The 22356-nt window shown below is 40.8% G+C and overlaps 1 protein-coding gene across 13 annotated transcripts in view; it reads right to left on the bottom strand.

Moving 5' to 3' along the window:
• Positions 1-213: 213 nt before the first annotated feature.
• Positions 214-22356, bottom strand: part of GNG12 (G protein subunit gamma 12) — a 62939-nt gene continuing 40796 nt past the window's right edge. For all 13 annotated transcript variants that reach the window (XM_073357390.1, XM_073357394.1, XM_073357382.1 and 10 more), the window contains 2 exons: positions 2501-2618; positions 214-1325 (listed from right to left, as the gene is read on the bottom strand). In XM_073357390.1, the coding sequence (XP_073213491.1) occupies positions 1200-1325; positions 2501-2596 (222 nt within the window). In that variant the 5' untranslated portion in view covers positions 2597-2618 and the 3' untranslated portion in view covers positions 214-1199. The remainder of the gene's footprint in view (positions 1326-2500; positions 2619-22356) is intronic.

Genomic DNA, 22356 nt, shown 5'->3' with positions numbered 1-22356 from the left:
ATTATTAAAAGAACCAAATCCTGGATCACTGCACAAAACCTAAATGAGACTTGCACAGGTGACGTATGTGGCTTGGAGTGATAGAATCCTCCCCCTCACCTTAGCAGTGGGGCAAGAGAAATGCTAATTCCAAAATGTTGGAGTCTTACTGTAGCCCTATCAAAGGAGCTACGATGATCATAATTTGAGGAGAAAATTCAGAGGGGCCGAATGAAAGGATTAAAATTCTCCTTTATTAGACCGTCTCAAAAATGAAAAATTACATACATCATCAGAAATGTATTGATTCTTGACACAAAAACAGATTTTTCACTTTTTAAAAGAATTAAGACATAACTGAAGGTAAAGGCATGAACCTATGGAGTTTATCAATAATTGCAGCAGTAGTTTGCAAGGAGTCTTGTCAGAGAATGCACTTTGGAATGTGTATATACACAAACACATATACACACACACACACACACAAAACCAATATACTAATTGAATACAAATACACTATTTTTAAAAAGTTACAGTAAATTAATCTTGATTAAGAGCCAAATTACGGGTCTACCTTGTTGATCTGTAGGTGAAGATCAGGCAACTTTGGTCTTGATTGTGTAGCCTAATACCTTAAACTGAAATGCAGATATTACACGTTTTAAAAAAAGACCTTCACCTCATCCAACCTTATCTCCTTAGGGCTAGTCTTCACATACAGCGCTGCAGTGGATCACTTTAGTGAAGATGCTCCCACACCAATGGGAGAGCTTCTCCCATCAGCGTAGTTAATCTACCTCCCAGAGAGGCAGTAACTATGTTGACGGGAGAAGCTCTCCTGCCGACATAGTTGTCTACACAGGGGTTTAGGTGGGTATAACTACATCACTCAGGAGGCATGGATTTTTCACACCTTGAGCAACATAGTTATATCGACATAGGTGTGTAGTGTATACCTGGCCTTACATAAAAACCAACACAAGAGAATTACCAGCTGCATGCCACAGACCACATTCCATTTTACAAGAAATAAGATAATTTAGTTTATAATCTTCGTTCCCAGTAAGGATGCTATAAAGAAAAAAATCTTAAGCTTAAAAATTCATTTACACACATAGTAAATACATTGCTGTTTTACACCGTTGATATCAGTTATTTCTCTAAGAATTTGCTTGTAGTTTGTTTCGCTTGGGAAAGCTATGGAGGTACTCACTGCTCTACTATAATATAATGCATGTTTTTTTATCCTTGAAAGGGTTTTCAGAAGCAGGTATGCCCATTAGTAAAGGATCTTTCCTGGCATGTTCTTCACAATAGCACCTGAGATCTGCTGATGCTTTTGACACCTGGCAAAAAAAAAAAAAAGACACACAAAATGGTAAATACTCCCAAATCATTTGCAATAGGATGGAATGGGCTGTGGGATGCATCCATAGCTACAGTGAATTAGTTCTGCATATGGAAGAACAGAGTTTGAGAAATCCATAAAATCTTCAGGTCCAGAGCTAAGGCCACCAAGCATAATGCAAAGGTTTCTGGGCTTTGCTTTTTGGACTGGCCTTGGAGAGGTTGGTAGAATGGGAAAAAAGTAAGCAAAAACAAGGATAACCCAGGATGTGGTGTCTTTAAAGGTACTTTGGGGTTAGTTTGGGAAGATAGGCATGAGTAACTTTACATTTTTCTGAGATTTGAACAGCAGGTTCAGAATAATAGAGCAGACTTCTAGTAAGAAGATTTTATATCTTTAGACATTGTTAATAATCACTGAAGTGTCATCAGCTAACTTACAGTTTCTAGGAAATTGATTCAGTCATTTCCTTGCAAGACATTGCATGTTCCTAATCTCTAGCTGACTGTAAGAAAAGCACCTATGTCAGTTGAATTAACCAGTCTGCTGACCTTTGGACTGTTGGTATTAATAAAAGTATTAATAAAATGGAGAACGAAGGTAAGGAATGGTATGGTTAGAACAACAAAAAGCCAAATCTTAGTAGGTGAGATTTTAGCTTAATCAAATTCCTTAACCACTGGGTGGGACAGGGAGAAAAAGGGAGGAGTTTGGGCTCCTTGTCCATCATAATTTAGGTGCACCTTGTCTCAACTCTCCTCCTCTTTCAAGAGGGCTATAAACCCTTGACCTACCTGCAAAGATATATGAAGTAAAATTTAAACATCCAAAACCAACATGGTAAATTGGAAAAAACTGCTTTACATCACATCTCATCTTCCACTCGCTATGTATTACAGATTTAGATTATAAACGCACAGTAGTCTTCTCACATATCCATAAAGTACCTTTTATACTGTTGGTACAATTTCTTCTATAGCAACAATATGGAAATCTGTAAAATTCAGTACCACAGGTATGAGTGAAACGACTACATTCAAAGATAACCCCTGTGATGTGTAATGCATAATACAAAAAACTCTACATATATATCGTGAGTTTACTAAAATATATCTGCCATAATTCACATGGTTCATACAAAAAGAGAGAAAGACCAGTAAGAATGTTTCTCACCTTTATTCTTTCGATAGAAGCTTCTATTCTTAACTGCTGTACAGTTCTTCGTGCCTGAGCTATATTGTTTGTTGTGCTAGTTGTTTTGCTAGTCATTTTCAATGAAACCGCTCAAACTCTGTTAAGAAAAACAATTGGTTATTTTTCTAAAAAATTGCCTGCATAGAGGCAATGTCATAGGCTGAAAAAGGATTTTTAGTTCTTTTATGTGAAATGTCAACAGATCAGATATTGTAGAGAGAAAATACTAGCAAGAAAAAAAGCGCATAACACTGTTTAAACTTTTATGTATCTTTTTTCTCCCTAATTCCAAGCCCAATAATATGAATACAGCCTCCACTAATAGTTTCGCCACTTGTACTTTCCCTCCCAGCAGCTTTTTATTAATCTACTTATTCTTTTAAAGTTGAAGACAGTCATAAAAGTATTCCTATGCTCATTTTAAAAACAGAGATCTCTGCACAGAAGGTTAGAGAAAGTTGTATACTGAGCCAGATGCTAGCTTTAGAGCCACATATACCTCTCCAAAGCTAGGGTATTATTACTGATTATCAGGGGATGAATTTGCCCCCTAGCACAACCCCGAGCAAGGGGAAGTTGTGGAATCTAGACTGTGCCAGGAGACACAGTGTCTGAGATAGATGCCATTTCTCTCCTGCTGGCCTCTGGAGGAGTATTTTACAAGAGTCCTTACATGGCACAGCATCCTTTCCCCAGGCACATCTGCGGGTCAGCAGAGAAGGAAAGGGGCAGAGACATGGCCCACTTGCTCATTAGCAGAGAGAATGTCATGTGTGCACCTCCTGCTCTCCCCCACCACCACTTTGCCACACACCCCGATAAGGTTATGTTTGGATTTTGTAGTGACTTAAGGACAATCTTCCAGCTTCTCACAGGAATCAGACATAACAGCTGCCAAAGTCTAGAGAAATACTCCCACTCCACAACCCAACCCCCCTCCCAACACACACACCCTGCATGGCTGGTTCAAAATGTGTTTCTGGTAAAAAGAGTGAGCAACTTTGATATTGATCATACTTTTCTTCTCAGGATGAGAATTCAAAGCAGCACTTACGCCACACAGTTTTAACAGTGCTGCACTTGGACACTACCCATTGTGTTCAGTTGATCTCAGCAGCACATGCCTGAAATTTGATCAAAGCTTTCGGACGTTGACTCTGTAGTGTGTAAAGTTAGCCTCTGTGAAGGCATGTGAGTGATCAGAGTGCAGGTTTTGATCACAGGCAGTTCAAGCCGGTGACTAAACCACTGCCAGTAAATCAGAGCATCTCACTGAGTCATGCACAGAAACACCAGATTTGCTCTCAGAATCACAGACAACCAAATCCTAAGAAGTAGCTAATGAGAACCCTGTGTAAAGCCACACTGTGACAAGCATGAGAGCAAAGCTGTCACTCTGCCAGATCCAACTCAATGATAATGAAGGAGAAAAAAAGAAAGAAAACTGCTGTCTAAATCAAAATTGCAGCAAAAGTAAATAATTAAGCATAACTGTTTGCTCAGACTGGTGTTTTCATCTGGCAGGCATAATGTTGGTCTCGTTACAACAAAGACTCTTAAAAGATTCCACGATCATGGCCACAGACGTGTATTTCATAATGGCTGTCTGCTGAGGATACATTACTCTGCCAACTTCTACACCATGCACACCTCAATATCTATCAAATCACAGGGTGGCCTCTGTAAGTTGTATAATAAGCAAGTTCTAAAGACATAATGTGATCAAGCCACTTTCAGTTTGTTACACATGCATGGAGGACTACAGGATTGCAGAGGACTTCACTGCTCAACTATTGTTTCTGCCCCCCGCCATAAGTCCTACTGAAGCATAATCTTTGCAAAGTCTTCTTTCTAAAAGACCTCTGTGCCTTTGATTTACCATCATTTCCTTATTACAATAATACTGTAACCAAGGTGCAAAACCTGGCATGCTAGCAAGAGATGGATCTTTGTTTCCTGACCCTCATCATAGGCTAGGGTCATAGTCACAAACCATTATATCCAATCACAGCTAGCTGCTGTTACATTTAGACTTTTATTTTATTTTATTTTTTTATTTTTTTTAAGGCAAATGCAAATAAAGCATATCATCAGTCCAGACCAACCACAAAACAATGCAGCCAATTAAACGACACATGAATAGAAACATCTAGGATGCATAAGGGTACTCTTAAAAAGATCAAGAAAGATGGGTCCAAGGAATTTGCCTACTTCATGATGGATTTAATCACTACTGAGGCTGAAGTTTAATTTTTTGAGCAGAAAATGTTGAACCTAAAGGTAGAAAGGGCTATACCGGAACTCATAGTGAAGACAGACAATCCTGGCCCTTACGTTCAAAAAATTATCCTCGATGAGCAACTGCAGCCCCCTTTGAAAATTTTGGCCTAGGGTGACTTGCCCAAAGCCTCAAAGCGAATTATGGAAAGAGCTGGGGAAAAGATCCCCTTGGCCTAATTCTCTGGGTGCTGAACATAGTTCCTCTGCACTTCAGTTGGAGCTAGCTTGTGCAGCACTCCCAAAAAGTAAGGCCACATGAGCCCTGACACCTAGTTCTCTGCTCTAACCACTAGACCATGCCACTCTCATGTGACTCTCCACCTAGTAAGTGTCCTACATAAGAGCTAAGTATAATTATTATTTATTTTTAGGGCAGCAACATTCGTGCCATTTGTCCTATGTAATCTAAGTTTCTCATCTCTGCAGAAAGTACAGCCTACACTTCAGAAACAAGCATTATTTCTGCTGAAACAAGCACTGATCAGAGAGCAGCATGAGGATAGAAGGGGCAACTTGAGCAGTTTGCAGCATCAAATTCGAAATAATATTCGAATTCCACTAATTCCTTATGCAGCAGCAAAGAGATTAAACTAGTAAACTTTACCCTCCTCAAATACTTCTAGAAAACAGAAAAACAAATACAGTAAAACCTGCCAAGAGTGACCACTCATGGGAGCAAGCAAATGTGGTCACTTGTAAGAGTGGTCTCTCTCCAAAGGTTTGCACATGAGAGAGTGGTGGTGTTCCATGGCCGCTGCAAGTAGTCACTCGTGTGGCGGGGTGTGGGGGGGCGGGGGTGTCTCTTTAGCAGGTTTTATACTGTAGGTCAGCCTCCTGGCCTAGCAGTAGCTCTTTGCTATGTGACTGCTGGAGGAGACAAGTGTTGGCTTTCTGTCACACTGTGAAGATACCTGCTTGATCACAAGTGGCATTAAATAAGCTCCTTTGTTTAGTCCCTCACATGGCAGGGATGACAAGTAAAAAAGCCAGAATTAAGAGAGGCGCAGGTTTAGCTCTGGATTTTATAGCCGAATGGTATTACTTCTGCCTAGCGAAGACCTTAGCCTGCGGGTTATTGCAGATGGCAGTTTGGAGGGGGTTGGACAGGGAAACATAAGGTAGAGGAGCATAGTTAATAGAACAAAATCAACAAAAAGGTATTTGTTTCAGCAGTGCTACTGCAATATTTTGAATATGCCTTTATGGTGCTTCTATATCTAGATAAGCAAAAAAAATCTGGTTAGGACAAAGCCACTTTGCCAGGTTGTAATTTAAACTATGTCAAACTTCTATGAAAATACTGGCACGTCTCTAATAGGATTTGTATACAAACTCAGCAGTGAGTCTTATTCTCCACAAAAAGAACAGGAGTACTTGTGGCACCTTAGAGACGAAGTGAATAATCAACTACTGCTGTGCTGTGTTTAAATTCACTTATGCTACATGGACTCAACTCAAACATATAAAAAAAATCACCTCTCGAAGACCCTGAATATAGTGTTTCAGAGGAAGTTTCATATTTCTCACCTTTGTCCAGCTATCCACACCACTCCATTTTTTCCTCTCTTGATTCTTGCATGTGTCTAGCCAAACAAGCATGGCATTATTTTGTCCTAACAAAAAGCATCCTCTCCCCCCCCCCCCCGTTTTCCCCACATACTGTAGTTTTCAGCCTGTTCAGCAGCACCTTGCTTTTTTTAAAAGCCCTCTTTGCACAGAATAGTATAGAGCATTCTCTCCCTCTCTGAATTTGAACCGTATTCCAATACTTTTCTAGATTTGATCAAACAGTTCTGCATTGCAAAGGAGCTAAGACATATCAAGAATTAGATACATTAACAATAGCTGTGATATGTGCAGAAAGTATACGAAGTTACAGTATTTCAAAACTCTCCCTGCTAGCTTCTTGCCAAATATGAACTCAAGACTCCTTACAGTGAAAGCTGGACAAGCAACAGGCTCAGATCCTGTCCCAGCACAAACAGTCTCCTCCCAACTCCCTTGGCCTCTTCATTAATGTCACTGCTCTCCCCAGACAGAGACATGAATAATTATCCGGTATTTTCTATTAACTGTGAATTCCATATAATCAGAACTAAAGACAATCTATAGTGGCATTAAGAAAAGGAGTACTTGTGGCACCTTAGAGACGAACCAATTTATTTGAGCATAAGCTTTCATGAGCTACAGCTCACTGCATCCAATGAAGTGAGCTGTAGCTCACGAAAGCTTATGCTCAAATAAATTGGTTCATCTCTAAGGTGCCACAAGTACTCCTTTTCTTTTTGCGAATACAGACTAACACGGCTGTTACTCTGAAACCTATAGTGGCATTCTAATTTAGCAGATTCTACTATAAAGTATTAGCTGAACATGTATAATAAAGATGTAATTACACTGAGGGGTCCCAGAGACAAAGAAGGAGCAAAGAGTGTGTGTTATGTTCATGCCATGAGTACAAAGAAAATATCAAAAGTAACTAATCTTCATTTACACATATTTTGATAGCTTCTTGTTTAGTAAAATACAATCACGAGTAAAGAAGAAACAAACAAACAATCTATACAAGTGTAAAGAAGGTCTTGTGGCTAAGGCACTGAACTGGAAACCATAAGATCTCTATTCTACTCTGCCATGGACTTCCTGCGTGACTTTTCAGATATTGCCTTCATTTCCCTTAGTAATTATTTGTATTATCATGGCACCCGGGAGCTCCAGGCACGGATCAGGGCCTGACTCTGCAAGGCACTGTTCAAACACAGAACAAAAAGACAGTCGGCCCCCCCCAAAGCACTTACAATGTAAGGCAGTGATGCCCAAACTCTCCCTGTTGCATCCCCAACTCCTTACCAGCAATGGAATCTGCCTCCCCTCCATTACTGCACAATTGGCTGAAGGCGGAGCTGGAGACAGAACTGTGTCTGGAGGCAGAGCTGGGGCTAGAGGTGGAGAGGGAATGAGGGCAGAGATGGGTTGGGGGCAGGGCAGGGGGTGGAGTGGAGCTCTGGCTGGGATCGGAGGTGGTCTGGGGGCAGAGGGGGGCTGGGAGTGCTCCCTCTCTGACCCTGTCGGGGCTGGCCTGGGCCCCATCACGCATCCCCCCCCCGAACATTCCTCCGCAACACCTTAGGGGGACACACCCCACAGTTTGGGGACCACTGATCTAAGGGTATGTCTGCACTGCAATCAGGAGGCATGGCTGCAGCACATGTAGGCATACCCAAGCTAGCTTTGATCAACCTAGCTCATTAAAAATAGCAGAGTAGCTGCATGGGCATGGGTAGCAGCACATGCTAGCCACCACACTGCAATTATGCCCAGACCCCAGGTATGTGCTCTGTCAGCTAGCCGATGCTGCAGCAGCTACTCTGCTATCTTTCGTGAGCTCTGTCAATCAAAGCTGTCTTGAGCATGTATACACGTGCTGTCCTGTTTGCAGTCTTAGACATACTCTAAGAAGTATAAAACACAAGACAACAGATGGATGGATACAGACAGACAGGGATTACGAAGAGAAACAGAGACAACATTGGTCAGCATGACAGGCAGTGGCCTCTGCACACCAGCAGTCTAATTGTCATCACTTGGGGAAGGGTTCCCTCTCTGGACTCTCAGCCTCCCCAGAAATCAAACCACGGCTGCTCTTCTCTGGAATGGTGTGTAGTTCTTCTGCCATCTGGACCACCTGCCAACATCTGGTCAGTTCCTTGCACTGGAGCCAGTTCTCTTTACGGCTTGGCACTCAACTTTACCCTTCAGAATCTCTTCCCTCTCTAGGAGTACCTTTCCTAGGTTCCCTTTCATGGTGACCTAACCAGCTCTCCCAAGTCATCCCTCTCCTCAAGAGCTTCTTGTGTTCTGGGACCTCCTAACTGAGCTCTCACAGCCCTTTATTAGGCCCAGGTGTTTCTTAGCTTAACAACTGCTGCCACCCACCTCAGCAACTAACTATTCAAAGGTGGATCTGGATTGGCTCGTTCTCCTTAGTGGAGCCTGTCACAGGTAACTGGAGGCCTGACCCCCATCAGAGAGCCAGCTACCCTGTGACAAGGGGGTTCTGGGTGTATGCTGGAGAGGACACTTAAGAGCATTAGGATGCATCACATTTAAATATACTTTAGAAAAGTGCATTTTACTACAGCCCACCTGAAGTGCTGTATCACCGATAAGCACTAAGATATCTGTGGGTAACAGCTGTCTTTATAATCAAGCTACTGTCCATTACCAGTTTGACTCAATAATGCCATAAACGCTGGTTGAATCAGGTTCAAGGTTAAGCAGCCTGGTTTCTGACCAGGGCACCTCTTTATAACTTGTCCAGTCCCTCTGTTTTTATGGGCCATGTGAAGTGGCTATCTCATTGCATTCCCACTTGCAGTGTAATGGCATTGCCCTTGCTATCACACTGATGGGTCTGCTTAGTCAGCACTCTCCCAAATGCACATGAATCAGGAGCAGTGCACTTCAGAGGATTGAACAAAGTGGAATCTTACATTATCTGTGTCATACACATCTGGCAGACCACTCTCCCAATTTTGTATTCGGCTTGGATATTTAGAATTAATTTTCTGCACCTTTGGGGGAGTTGTGTATATATATATATAACAGGTGTTGCTTCTTATGCTGCTGGCTTGGAGAAGTTAAGTATAGAATTAGCCACTCAAATGAGGAATGCTCTAACAAATATCGATGATAGATTCCTACTTCCCACAGTTACTCACATTGGAATGGATCCTGCAGAGTACTGAATACCCTCAACTTCCATTGACTCAAAGGAGGTTAAGGATACTTGACATCTCAGAAGATCAGGCTCATTACTGTACAAAAGGGCTTGGAGTTTGCAGGATTCCCTTCTCCCTTGGGATCACTATTTCAATTGACTTTTCAAAACTTGGTCTCGCTATCTCCTCTTGTTAACTTGACAGAAGGATTACATACAGTGACTCACTTGAGTCTCCCATTGGCCACAACTGTCAGCTCTCAGGGCGGGGGCAGCATACGGAGCCTGCCGTAGGGAGGTAGGGAGCCGGCCGACCCTGCGTCAACCGGAATTTTAATGGACTGGTCAGTGGTGCTGACTGGAGCCACCAGGGTTCTTTCTTAACCAGGCATTCAGAAATGCCGGTTTATAGAGCTTTCCGTTTGGAGGTGCCGGATAACACAGCTTTTACTGTATAATCACAACGATGAATCAGGAGACAATGCAAAGATAATCAAAAGCCTGCTGCCATTCTCACTGAAGTCAGTAGCAGAACTCTCATCGACTTCAATGGGAGTAGAAGTATGCTGCACATAAGCAGAACATAGAAAAGTGAAACAGCTTTATAATGAATGCTGTCAACCTTCAACAAGCTACACACAATGCAAAAGCTTTTCCAGCTGGAAGAAAGCCAAATGCACAATGTGGAAGGACTCAATTAGAAAATGACAGACAGTGCCTCCTATTGAAAAGCAAGCAGAAGGGACACTAAATAACAGATTTCCAAGTATCATTTAAAACTTATTTTCTGGATCATGCATGTCAAAAAATAAACACATTCATAAATCTCACAGATCTAGATGAATCTGGCCATTTAAATAATAACCTGCTTTCGCAGCACTGCCCCACTTTTCTAGAAACAGTAACACTTTTCTCCTTGTCTTATTTCCATCAGGGACAAGGAGACTAGAGAAGAATGAAACAGAATAAATTTAAACGAAGCTACCACTCTAAACGGCTGACTTTCAGCAAACATGACTGAAGGAGTTCGTCTATAAATCATCATGACAGTTCAAAGATTAGGATAGTCTCTAGTGCAGACACTGCAAGCAGCATTTTCAGAATTGAACTGGCTTTGGGTTGCATACTATCCAATTCACAGAGTATTTCCATCAAGGGTTTCTGTATTTCAGCTTTCCTTAGCAGAGCTGGAGCAAAGATGGTTGCAATTTGGAAAGAAAAGGCATCTCTCACAATTGTATGTTGGGAAGGCAGAGTAGACAGCACACACTGCCAGCCCTTTCAAACACAGATCACTACCAGAAGGAAGTCATCCAAATTCTGTGATTGGAAAAAAACTTATTAACCGATTAGTTGCAGTACAAGTAGCTCCCTCATCTCCAAAGTTTACTGTATCAGTGACCTGAACCTAGACTTTTGTCAAATTTACAACACTCCATTTTACAGAACCTATTCAGCGCTGACTGTCCTCAACACAAAATCTTTCCAAGACAAAAACCCAAATGCTGATAGTGCTTCCTTTGGAACAGTTGGTTTTCAAGGGCTTAAATGTGTTGTTTTTTGTAATACAATAGCCATCTAGAATCCCCAACTGAGATCTAGTCCTATTATGCTCATATCATGCACTGCCCATACACATAGTAACAGACAGTCTGTCCTGAAATTCTGAAGAAGTATCATTTATCTGCAGATGAAAATCTGGTCAAGTAACAATGCATTGTGACCATTTTATCCTGAATACAGAGGTGTGGTCCACAGAAACTACAGCATACAATGCTCCATTTGGGATGGAAAAATACCTGCTGGGTCTTGCTATCTTCCCAGGTGATACTTTCCCACATATGAGGAGTGTGACTACAATTTTTTGCAAATCAGCAGTGCCTATCATGCTCCTGTAAAGTTGTCAATGTGGCCCTCTGGGGATAACAATTTAGATAAATCCGTATATTGCTCAAAGTTCAGAACAAAACTGAGGAAATTAGTACATACTTCCAAAAATAAAGAAAAGTGGTCAAAAGCATTTTCTTCATTAGTATATTTTTGACTCTGCAATAGTATGCCTTCTTAGAAACCTGAAAATAGATCCTCATCCTCACCCCAACCCCCAAACTGATTTTGTCTTTTCATTTGGTAGATATTGATTCTTTCCTCATTTCCAAAAGAGCTGAAAATCAGTGTGATTTCTGGACAGGGTGGGAGGGGAGGAATAGGACGGGATAAAGGAAAAGGTAGGTAGTGCAAAGCACTAATTCCCTAGCCTTTCAAGCTCTGTGGACCTATATTAAACTCCTGATTTAAATATTAAACTCCTGATTTAATATTAAATATTAAACTCCTGATTTAAGTCACACATGAAAAAAAGTCTTTGGTCACAATTGGCAGACAATGCTCAAAAGAGGTGCAGGACTGGAGTAGCTGAGGTGCTACAGGTCAGGACTGTAGTATACTGGCAGAAATGTCTGGCGCAGCTCATACAGCACCTGTAAGTTACAACTCACTCAGTCTGCCCAAGTCCCACATTTGCAGGAACAAAAGTTTATCTTCTTAAATTTAAAGGAAAAATAAGCCCTAGCATTGCTAACTGCTTAATCTGGTATAAGCAGTGTTTAAACTGCTCTGGGAAGAGTGTCTGTTTTGGGGAGTGAGAAGTCTTTGTGTAATTTGGCTGTGTGGAAGACAGTCAAGGGTTCACAGACGGCTGACATATCATGTGTATCAACATTTTGACACACAAAAAATCTAACACAGATACTAATCACCTTCCAGTCTGGTCTACCATCTATACCATATTAAATTAAAATACCAGCACAAACTGGGAGACATTCCTGGTAGTAGTGTACAGTGTGTGCACTGAGGGAAACTGCGTTACCCAACTATTAAAATGCACAGTATGGCAGTGTTAGCAACTTCATTTGCAAAGGACTTGAGGAGAAAATTCTACTGAGATCAATTCATTTGTCTGAACACAGTGACAGTTCGCATATGAAAAATATTCACAAGACAGATATTTCTTCATTTTTGGCTGGGAAATGGCATGCTATTATTTGAGCAAGACGTCTGGTTTTGGTGGTGGTGGTGAAGTGGTTTCAGGTACACTTTTTATTTTTGGAAAATACATCCTAACTGAAAATTGCTGGGAATTAAAAAGTCAAGAGACTTTCTGTTTTGGTTTATTATGCGGTGAATTAACCATCTGCTGAATCACCAGATTTAAAGGCCTACACAGCAAACAGGCTATTTTTCAAATACAAGATAGAGATAGCCAGCTCAATAAGGGATATTTTTAAGTGACATTGGTCATCCAGGAATGTATTATATAGTCGATCACAAATATGGAAGAAGAGTTTTTAAAATGGGAAGAAATAATTTAACACTGAAAAACAGCTTAGTCTAGTTTAAAATCTTACACTTACTGATGCCTAAGTTAAGACATTTTAGTTCCACACAATCACAAAATAAACTGTAGTTAGCAGTCTAAAGAACTCATAACAGTTCAGATTTCCTGTTGTGCAACTACAAAAGGGAAACCAGTCCCATGAGAGCACTGGCTGTTTTGTACCAGACATGTGTGAGCAATATGATCTTTAAAGGATTGCGTACCAGAAACTTACTACAATGGCCAAGCCAAAGTTCTTATGACACTATCTCCAGGCAGCACCTGAGCTGACATGTTTACAGCTCTGCCAGTAAAACTACTCAGATGACATAGCTACACCACTGTCCAGTGAACTGAGCCAGGAGACTGGAACATTACTGGTCAGTGATGCACAACTATTTAAAAAAAAGAGGAGTTGGCTTAAGGAGTTAGAAAGCCACAACTCATGTACAATAACAAACTGCCTGGGTTTTTACAGCAGCATGTTTAAGTTTAAAAACATCATTTAAAAATAAAATGGAATTTTAAAGAAAGAGAGAAAAGACTCCTTTAAGGTCTTACTCAAAAACCCACACATCTCTCTTTCCCTCATATAAAAAGCAATCAGAACTTATACTACACAAATCCACTAATACATTCAGGGCCTAAACCTACATTCTTTACTGAGTCAAAGTTCCCAAAGAGTTCAAAGAAGAGTTTTGCCTAAGAACCACAGGATCAAACTTTTATTTATAAATTAAAGCAATTTTTCTTCTATAAATATAAAAGGAATCTTAAACTGTTCACTTCTACTGGTTCTATAGTTATAAAGAGCGCAACAAGCTTTTATTTTAATTTACACAAGTTAAGTCCTCCTTCACTAGAAATGTTACAAGTAAAATTTGACAGTGAATTTTTATATTAGACGAAGCCCCTGAAACTAGAACTTTATCATGGAAATACTAACAGAACCTTAACCATAGCAGAACAAAAAGGTACAGCTATTCTATCAGTTTTCCTTTTATGTGGGTGGAGAGTTTACATTATTAATTTTTGATGGAAATTTTTGCTATGGGGCTGTGTTCCCCTTCATTAAATAGATTGTTTCATCTTACTGTGAGACAATCAGAGAAAGAAAAGAAGCACTAGAGAGATATGACTCAGCTTCTGTGCTGGAAAGTAAGTCTGTTTTCTGCAAGAAGTAGTCAAGTGCAATTTCAAAATAATACTTTAACTGCAGGGAAATCAATTAGTAAGACAATTTTAAAGCCATCAACTCCCATTCAAGATATTCTCTTATGTTAATACTATTAATAAGAGAAATAATACCCATAGAAGATAATAGAATAAAAAGAGACCAACGCTGAAAATTAACTCAGCAAAAAAGTATGATAAGGAATATTAAAGGCCATTTTTCTCTAGGTTTTAGTTTTTATCAGAAAATGTAAAAGTCATACAGTAAGAGAAAGTAGGAAAAGTTTCCTCTGCACATTAACAAAGAACATATTTATTTGGATAAATTTATTTCACACTTCAGGCAATGTCAATGCATTTGAAAAAGTTCAATTGATATTATTAGTCATACAGGCCAATACCAGGGTAATTATTGCAGAAAATGCATTTTTATGTGCTACTATGTCTGCAAATCAAAAACCCAAGATACACATCAGACGTGGATGTTTTGAACTGAATGGAATAATTTCTCAACCTGAAAATAATGTCTGTTCCTCTACAATCTTAGATCTCTCAGAGATTGAGGTGTTAAAAATAAATCTCTGGAGCAAACAGATAAATTAAAGAGCAAAGAGTCACCAGAACCAGTTGGTGTACACCCAAGAGTTCTGAAGGAAGTGAAGAATGCGATTGCTGACTGGTTAGCAAAAATATGCATGCACACATAAAATCGGAAACTGTACTGTAAGACTGGATACAGGCTTGGGAGAGTAGTTCAATATTATAACAAGTTAGACAAGGGCATGAGTTATAGAATCATAGAATATTAGGGTTGAAAGAGACCTCAGGAGGTCATCTTGTCCAATCCCCTGCTCAAAGCAGGACCAACACCAACTAAATCATCCCAGCCAAAGCTTTGTCAAGCCGGGCCTTAAAAACCACTAAGGATGGAGATTCCACCACCTCCCTAGGTAACCCATTCCAGTGCTTCACCACTCTCCCAGTGAAATAGTGTTTCCTAATATCCAACCTAGACCTCCCCCACTGCAACTTGAGACCACTGCTCCTTGTTCTGTCATCTGACACCACTGAGAACAGCCGAGCTCCATCTTCTTTGGAACTCCCCTTCAGGTAGTTGAAGTTGCTATCAAATCCACCCTCACTCTTGTCTTCTACAGAGTAAATAACCCCAGTTCCCTCAGCCTCTCCTCATAAGTCACGTGCCCCAGCCCCCTAATCATTTTTGTTGCCCTCTGCTGGACTCTCTCCAATTTGTCCACATCCCTTCTGTAGTGGGGGGACCAAAACTGGACACAATACTCCAGGTGTGGCCTCACCAGTGAAGAATAGAGGGGAATAATCACTTCCCTTGATCTGCTGGCACTGCTCCTACTAATACAGCCCAATATGCCATTGGCCTTCTTGGCAATGAGGGCACACTGCTGACTCATATCCAGTTTCTCGTCCACTGTAATCCCCAGGTCCTTTTCTGCAGAACTGCTGCTTAGCCACTTGGTCCCCAGCCTGTAGTGGTACATGGGATTCTTCCTTCCTAAGTGTAAGACTCTGCACTTGTCCTTGTTGAACCTCATCAAATTTCTTTTGGCCCAATCCTCCAATTTGTCTAGGTCACTCTGGACCCTATCCCTCCCCTCCAGCGTCTCTACCTCTCCCCCCAGTTTAGTGTCATCTGTGAACTTGCTGAGGGTGCAATTAATCCCATCATCCAGATCATTGATAAAGATGTTGAACAAAACCACTCCGCTTGATACCGGCTGTCAACTACACATCGAGCCATTGATCACTAGCCGTTGAGCCCGACAATCTAGCCAGCTTTCTATCCACCTTATAGTCCATTCATCCAATCCATACTTTTTTAACTTGCTGGCAAGAATACTGTGGGAGACCGTATCAGAAGCTTTGCTAAAGTCAAGATATATCACATATCACCAATCCTCTTTGGATTAGCAGTAGACTGGGTGATGAAGCAGGCAACAAAAGGTATCATGGATGCTGTAACCTGGATTAATGGAGATGAGTTAGATAACCTTGACTTTGCTGATGACATTACTTTACTAAGTCTGAAATGGAACAGAATGATTGCCCTTACATCAGAGATTGAACAGGAAGCAGCAAAAATTGGACTGAAAATAAATGTAAAAGAAACCGATTTATGAAGGTAGGACAACAGATGCAAAGGTGTATGTGGATGGAACAGAAATTGAACAGGTAGAAGAGTTCTGCTATCTGGAGAGCGTGATGACATTCAAAAGTGGCTGTAATAAAGAATAGGCATATGAGAGTCGGAAAAAGCAAGCATGACTTTTGGAGGTGGAACAATATCTGGTCAAACAGAGGTCTCCACACCAAACTAACGGTCAGATTACACAATGCATTGTACTGAGCATGCTACTGTATGGAGCAAGGACTTGGCCAATGACAATCACTAACAAAAAGAGATTAGAAGCTGCCCATCACAGATGGCTGAGGAAGAGACTACACATTTAATTGAAAGACAACATAACAAATGGAAGAGTAAGGGGGCTAACAGAGCCGGATGTTCGAAAAAATCATCACAGAAGGAAGGCTCAGGTGGTTGGGACATGTATGCCAGATGGAAGACATGCTAAACAAGCACTCAACTGGGTACCGAGAGAGGAAAGAAAGCAAGGAAGGTCAAGGAAGAACTGGCAGAAGACAATGAGATAGGATATTGAGTGTGCTGGCATCACTTGGGAAGTACCACAACTAGCAAGTGACTGTAATCAGTGAAGCAATGTGTCAGTGGCACAGGAGGAACTAAGGCCTAAGGTAAGGAGTGTAGTGAAAGACTGCTGGGCACAAGTTAAACTTACTGCATTTACACAAACAATCGCTGTGGTTGCCACAAGGATATTATGTGATTGTAAAAGGGCAGGGGAGTGTGCCTCTATTCAAATGTGGTCCAACTACATTGCCTGAAACTGCCTGAGTTTGAGAACTCAGGTCCTAACTGGACTTCTCGCAGATTTTTTAAAAAACATTTTAAACAATCTAGCCAGATTGAGAGTTGTATTCTCTAGTTCAGTTATTTATTAATTGTATTACAGTAGCACCTAGGAGTCCCAGTCACGGGCCACAGCCCCATTGTCCTAGGCACTGTGCAAATGCCTCGCAAAAACGTGGTCCCTTGTTTCAAGAATAAAATGTGCTTGTTTGAACATGCTGTTTTTTGTTTAAAAGACAAAACTTCCAGTTGCTAACCTGCAACACATGCTGTTAGATATGACAACCAATACAGCCACTGAATTTGATATTAAATACATTATATCCTGATTCAAAGATTTACTGGTTATCAACAGAGCAAACTGATTGTAATTTTAAAAAAAAATGTTTGGAGTAACGAAATGGTATTTGCTAAGTGGTGTGAAGTCCTTTCCCAGAGAGCCTGGATCCACTCCAACAAATACAATCCGAACTTTGGTTCCATGCCTCTCAATTTTTACTTAATATACTACAAAATTTTGTCCTATGTTTGTACAGTGCATAGCACAGTGGTATATTGATCCATAACTAGTGCTCAAAGATACTATAACAATACAAAAATAAATAATAAAAAAAGTTGCGGGGGAAAAAAAGGAAAATCTGAGATTCCCTTTTCTTCTTAAAATGGAATACACACTTGACGATTTCCCTACCTTTTGCATTAAATCTTCCTTGGCCAAAAGAAAAATAGGTCAAAGAGCGGTTACTAAGAAGTTTAAGAGCTAAATTTTTCTCTCAGTTTCACTGATGTAAATACAGATTAGCTTCATTGAAAAACATTTTCTCCCATTTAAATTGATTGAGTTACTCTGGATTTACATTGTAAAATTTGACCTTAAAAAGTACTGGACAAAAGGAAATTCTAATAATGACCTTATTAATAAGTTCCAGTGTCCATTTTCTTAAATAGTTAGGCTTGTTGGTAATTCAGACATTCAAGACATTCATGCCCTTTGGAAATTAAATTGCCAAGTTTGGTCCTGAACCTATACTATTTCTTCCCTCATCTTCAAACAAACATAAGCAGCAGCAAGCACGACTTTACACAGTCCTCCCAAAACTGAGTAGATCTCTTCTGCAGATTTTTTAAACAGAATACAGACTAGCTATGTGATTTTAAAGACGGGCTGGCTGCCTACATAAAGTCCTAATTTTAAACAACCAGACTACTACCCAATAATCTTCTTTTCCTTCAGAGTCTAGAGGAATCTACGCAACACAAACAGTCACAAAAATCCTCAGTGGCAGTATTTGCATTCTACTTCAGACTATGGTGATGAGCTGTTTGCAACTTTATATACATTTTGAATAAACTCTGAAGAATTTATATATTTATTTGTGCTCAAAGTTTAGGAGAAGGATTTTCTTAATAGGCTATTAAGCAGATGATTCTTTAAAAAGCTCCTCAAAGAGGTAGAAATAGGTCATCCTTCCAATTACCAGTAAATATGCAGTTTATATACTCCCATCAGCAGGTAGAGCATGACAGTACAAGGACAAAAACATCAGGAGATTCCAAGTCTTCCTAGTAATTTTCTCAGTAGGATACCCATTCATCTGTCATTTCCTGCTACACTTAGATTCGCCTTACATTTGGGAGAGGAAGTTGATCCCCATTTTAAGTATTGCACTTGGTAGTGGTTTGAGTTGCATGTGGTGTAATTGGAAATAATGGGTGTGTTAAACAGATTCTCAAAAGCTTGCTTAAACTCTGGCATTGTTGAAATGGACATATTGTTTTCTACTCATCAAGAAAACTTTGGCATCACTGTATTATAAAACGTCTACATGCAACTGTAAAATTAGAGAGAACTTTACAGAACATAGGTGGGGCACATTCCCTACCCCGAAGGCCTCACGGTACACAATCTACATGAGACAGTTATTATTTAACGTAATATTGTGTTCGCACCTAGATGTCAGCCTCATAAAGCCCCACAGTGCTAGATGATGTGCAAACATATAGCAAATGACAGCCCCTGCCCCAAAGAGCTTGCAATCTAAGGCCATGTCTATACAGATATCGCTGTAGCAGCACAGCTGTACTGATACAGCTGCACTGCTGCAGCACATCTGGTGAAGATGTTTTATACCAATGGGAGAGAGCTCTCCCGTCAGCATAAAAAAACCCATTTCCACGAGCGGCATAAGCTATGACAGCGAGAGAAGCTCCCCCCGCCGACATAACACTGTGCACACAAGCTTATGGGGGTGGAACATTCACACCCCGAGTGGCAAAAGTTTTTGCTGACATAGGCCGTAGTGTAGACATAGCCTAAAATATTAGGCATAAGAAGCAGATGAGATAAAGAAGTGAGTGGGGTTAACAACAATGATACGACGTGCGCAAGTTTTAGCCAGTCAGGAGCAGTAATCCAGGTCGCCACCTACTTAGCCATAGGTTAAGGACAACAATTGACGAGAGGGAGGGTCTGGTATTTACTAATGATGAGATGAAGGATTTCCCGAAGAAGTGGAATTTAAAGAGGAATTTGAAGGAGAGCGAGGACTCTTGGTGGCAGGGAACAAAGAGACTGTTGCACTCATGGGGCTGCAAGAGAGAAGGCATGAAGCTGGGACACAGGGAGAAGTGGGGAGAGGTTTAGGAAGAGCATAGGGAGTGAGATGGGGATAAGAGGAAGAGAGAGCAGAGATTTAGGTAGGGACAAGATTACGTAGAGCCTTGTGGAAGAGAAGCTTGAACGTATGTGATGAGACAGGATGCAGAAGAAAGGATTCCAGGAGGAGGTGATGTGGAGTGCAAGCATCCCTCCCCTTCATGCTCCCCCCAAAAAACCTGGCTCAACACTACCATAACACTCAACTGTCTTAGGGTTTGTCCGCGCCACTGTAGCACTTCAGTGTAGACACACACTACTGCAATGGGAGGGGTTCTACCATCAGCGAAGGACTGTAATCCACCTGAGAGGCGGTAGCTAGGTTGATTGAAGAATTCTTCTATTGACCTCTTGCAGTCACCACCAGGGGTTAGATCAGCTTACCTATGTCGCTCGGGGGTGTGGATTTTTCACACCCCTGAGAAATGTAGCTGGGTCAACCTAACTTTTTAGCGTTGATCAGGCCTTACTTACAAGCTACAAATAGGAATAAGATAATCAGGTTTATCTGTAACCTTTTCTGTCAGATGTGTCAAAGACAGAGCACATTTCAGATATCTGAAAGGGCTTTGGAGACAATTCATCTTGCAATTTGATGATGATCATTTCTTTTTGGGGGGCAATCAACATCAAACCAATCGGCAATGAAATAATTCACCGTGGCCTCTTTAAACTGTGATTACCCTATAACCACAATCTGAACCCTCAAACCACTCTGTTGAATTGATGCTCCCATTACTTCTGAGCCACGGGATCGTGAACAACCTTCATCCTCCAGCTACTCCCCCAGAGCAGCATCTTCTATTTTGTTGTGTGCTCTCTATCACCTTTTGTCCTTTTTCACTCTGCTGTCCCTTTCCCTGGCTCAGTTGTTTTCTCTTATTGCCTCCACACTCCCGCTTTACGGTTGAATGATGGAATCAACTACCCACTGGGAAAATGCCTTTTTTAAAAAGTGCCCTGCTCCAAAAGAACCTGCCCTAGGGCTCATAATTTACAGAAATATTAAGCCCTTTTGAGCATACAGTTGGATGTTTAGGTCACAGCTGGACACCAGGAAACATCTGTACAGAAGTACTGGTCACACAGATTTTGTATGGAGCCACACTCAGTGTTTGAGTACAAACCAAATCAATGGATGAGTTCAGAAAGCAACATCACAACGGTCACATATTTGCACCGCAGCTGTTATCTGCATCAATCCGTCATAAAGAAGTTCTTCCCTTAAAAACATGAGAACTTTTGAAAAATAAAATAAATTACCTAAAATCAGAAAAGAAACAAAGTTTGTGCAGGAAAATTAATCAGCACTAGAAACTAGCAAAATCGCCTGTGCTCGTCTACATATTTCAAAGCTATATAGGTATCCACTGTGCTAAAGCTCTTCATTTAGCAAGAGAATAAATAAAAACCCAGAGCACACCAGATCTGCCAACAGGCAGGCTTAATTCAGCCTCTGGGGAAAATGCCTGTTTTTTCCATAGAAAAATGAAGAGGTTTTAGTTTTGTTTCTACAATGACCTTTACCAGGAGAGCATTACACTGGTAAGGAAAGGTTTAACAAACAGGGCAAAAAATGTGTCCTTCAATGTGCATTTAGTGTGTTCTGCATATTCTCCCTTTTACAAGCAAAAAACAGAAAAACTCATACACAAAGTTAAAACTTTTTCCCCCAACTAGAATGCATACATTATTTTCAATATGTCATCCTGCTTCTTTTTGCAGACTTTGTTAAACGTCGAAGATACAGTACTATAAGTGTTTAAAACAACAGTCTCAGCAGGTATATGGCTCAGTCTTAAAGCTGAGTTCCAGCTGGGGTAGTTAAAGGCCAATCTATCTTTTTTTACTGACTCTTAGATCTAGGACTTATGAACAACCTGCTGAGTGAAGTGTAATTAACTCACTCCTGTAAAAGTACACAAGGGAATTCCATCTTAGCATTCCTTTGTAGATAATTTGCTGTTCACTACAGTTGCATAAATTCAGCTGATGCTCTACTTTTAAAAGAATACATCAAAAATTCTAATCTAACAAAGACCTAAATAAAGATGAAGAATAAAATATTGAGTATTTTGCCACTATTTCTTTTGACGGAGAACTGCTTTTAAATTGACCGACTTAAAAATGTGGATCCAGCAATAAACCAGACTGAACAGAGAACCACAGTGAACATTACAGTACTTAACATGTGTAATTTTAACACACCAATTAACAGTGACTTTATCACCATGCACTGTGTCAATCCACAGTATGAGGCCAACTATAACAGGGATCCAAGTCACAGTCTACGTGCAGTCCCAAGTTTCTAAGTAATGTTTTAATATAAAAAGTGATACCAACTCGAAGTAAAACTAAAGGCCATACCCTGCACTCCCATAGAAACACCACAGGGGCAGCAGAATTGCCAGGAAGCTCTGGGATGAAGGTGTCCTTTGAATACACCCCTGAATACACTGAGGCTTGGGGGGGCTGCACAGTGGAAGGGGATACTGCCTTCAAATTGTGCAGATCACAGGAACAGTGGGCAAAAGAAGATGCCCACATGGTGTGCTGAGCCCTCTATGGTACTGCAGGGCTCCCCATGACAGTGTACGACCTTGGCCATGCTGCTGTTGGCTCCTCTACCCAAGTGTAGGGAATCCCTCCGCACTGAGAAAGGTGT

This window comes from Lepidochelys kempii, chromosome 8, assembly GCF_965140265.1.
Source record: "Lepidochelys kempii isolate rLepKem1 chromosome 8, rLepKem1.hap2, whole genome shotgun sequence".
Classification (NCBI taxonomy): Eukaryota; Metazoa; Chordata; order Testudines; family Cheloniidae; genus Lepidochelys; species Lepidochelys kempii.
This window is presented reverse-complemented; position numbering and strand designations above follow the sequence as displayed.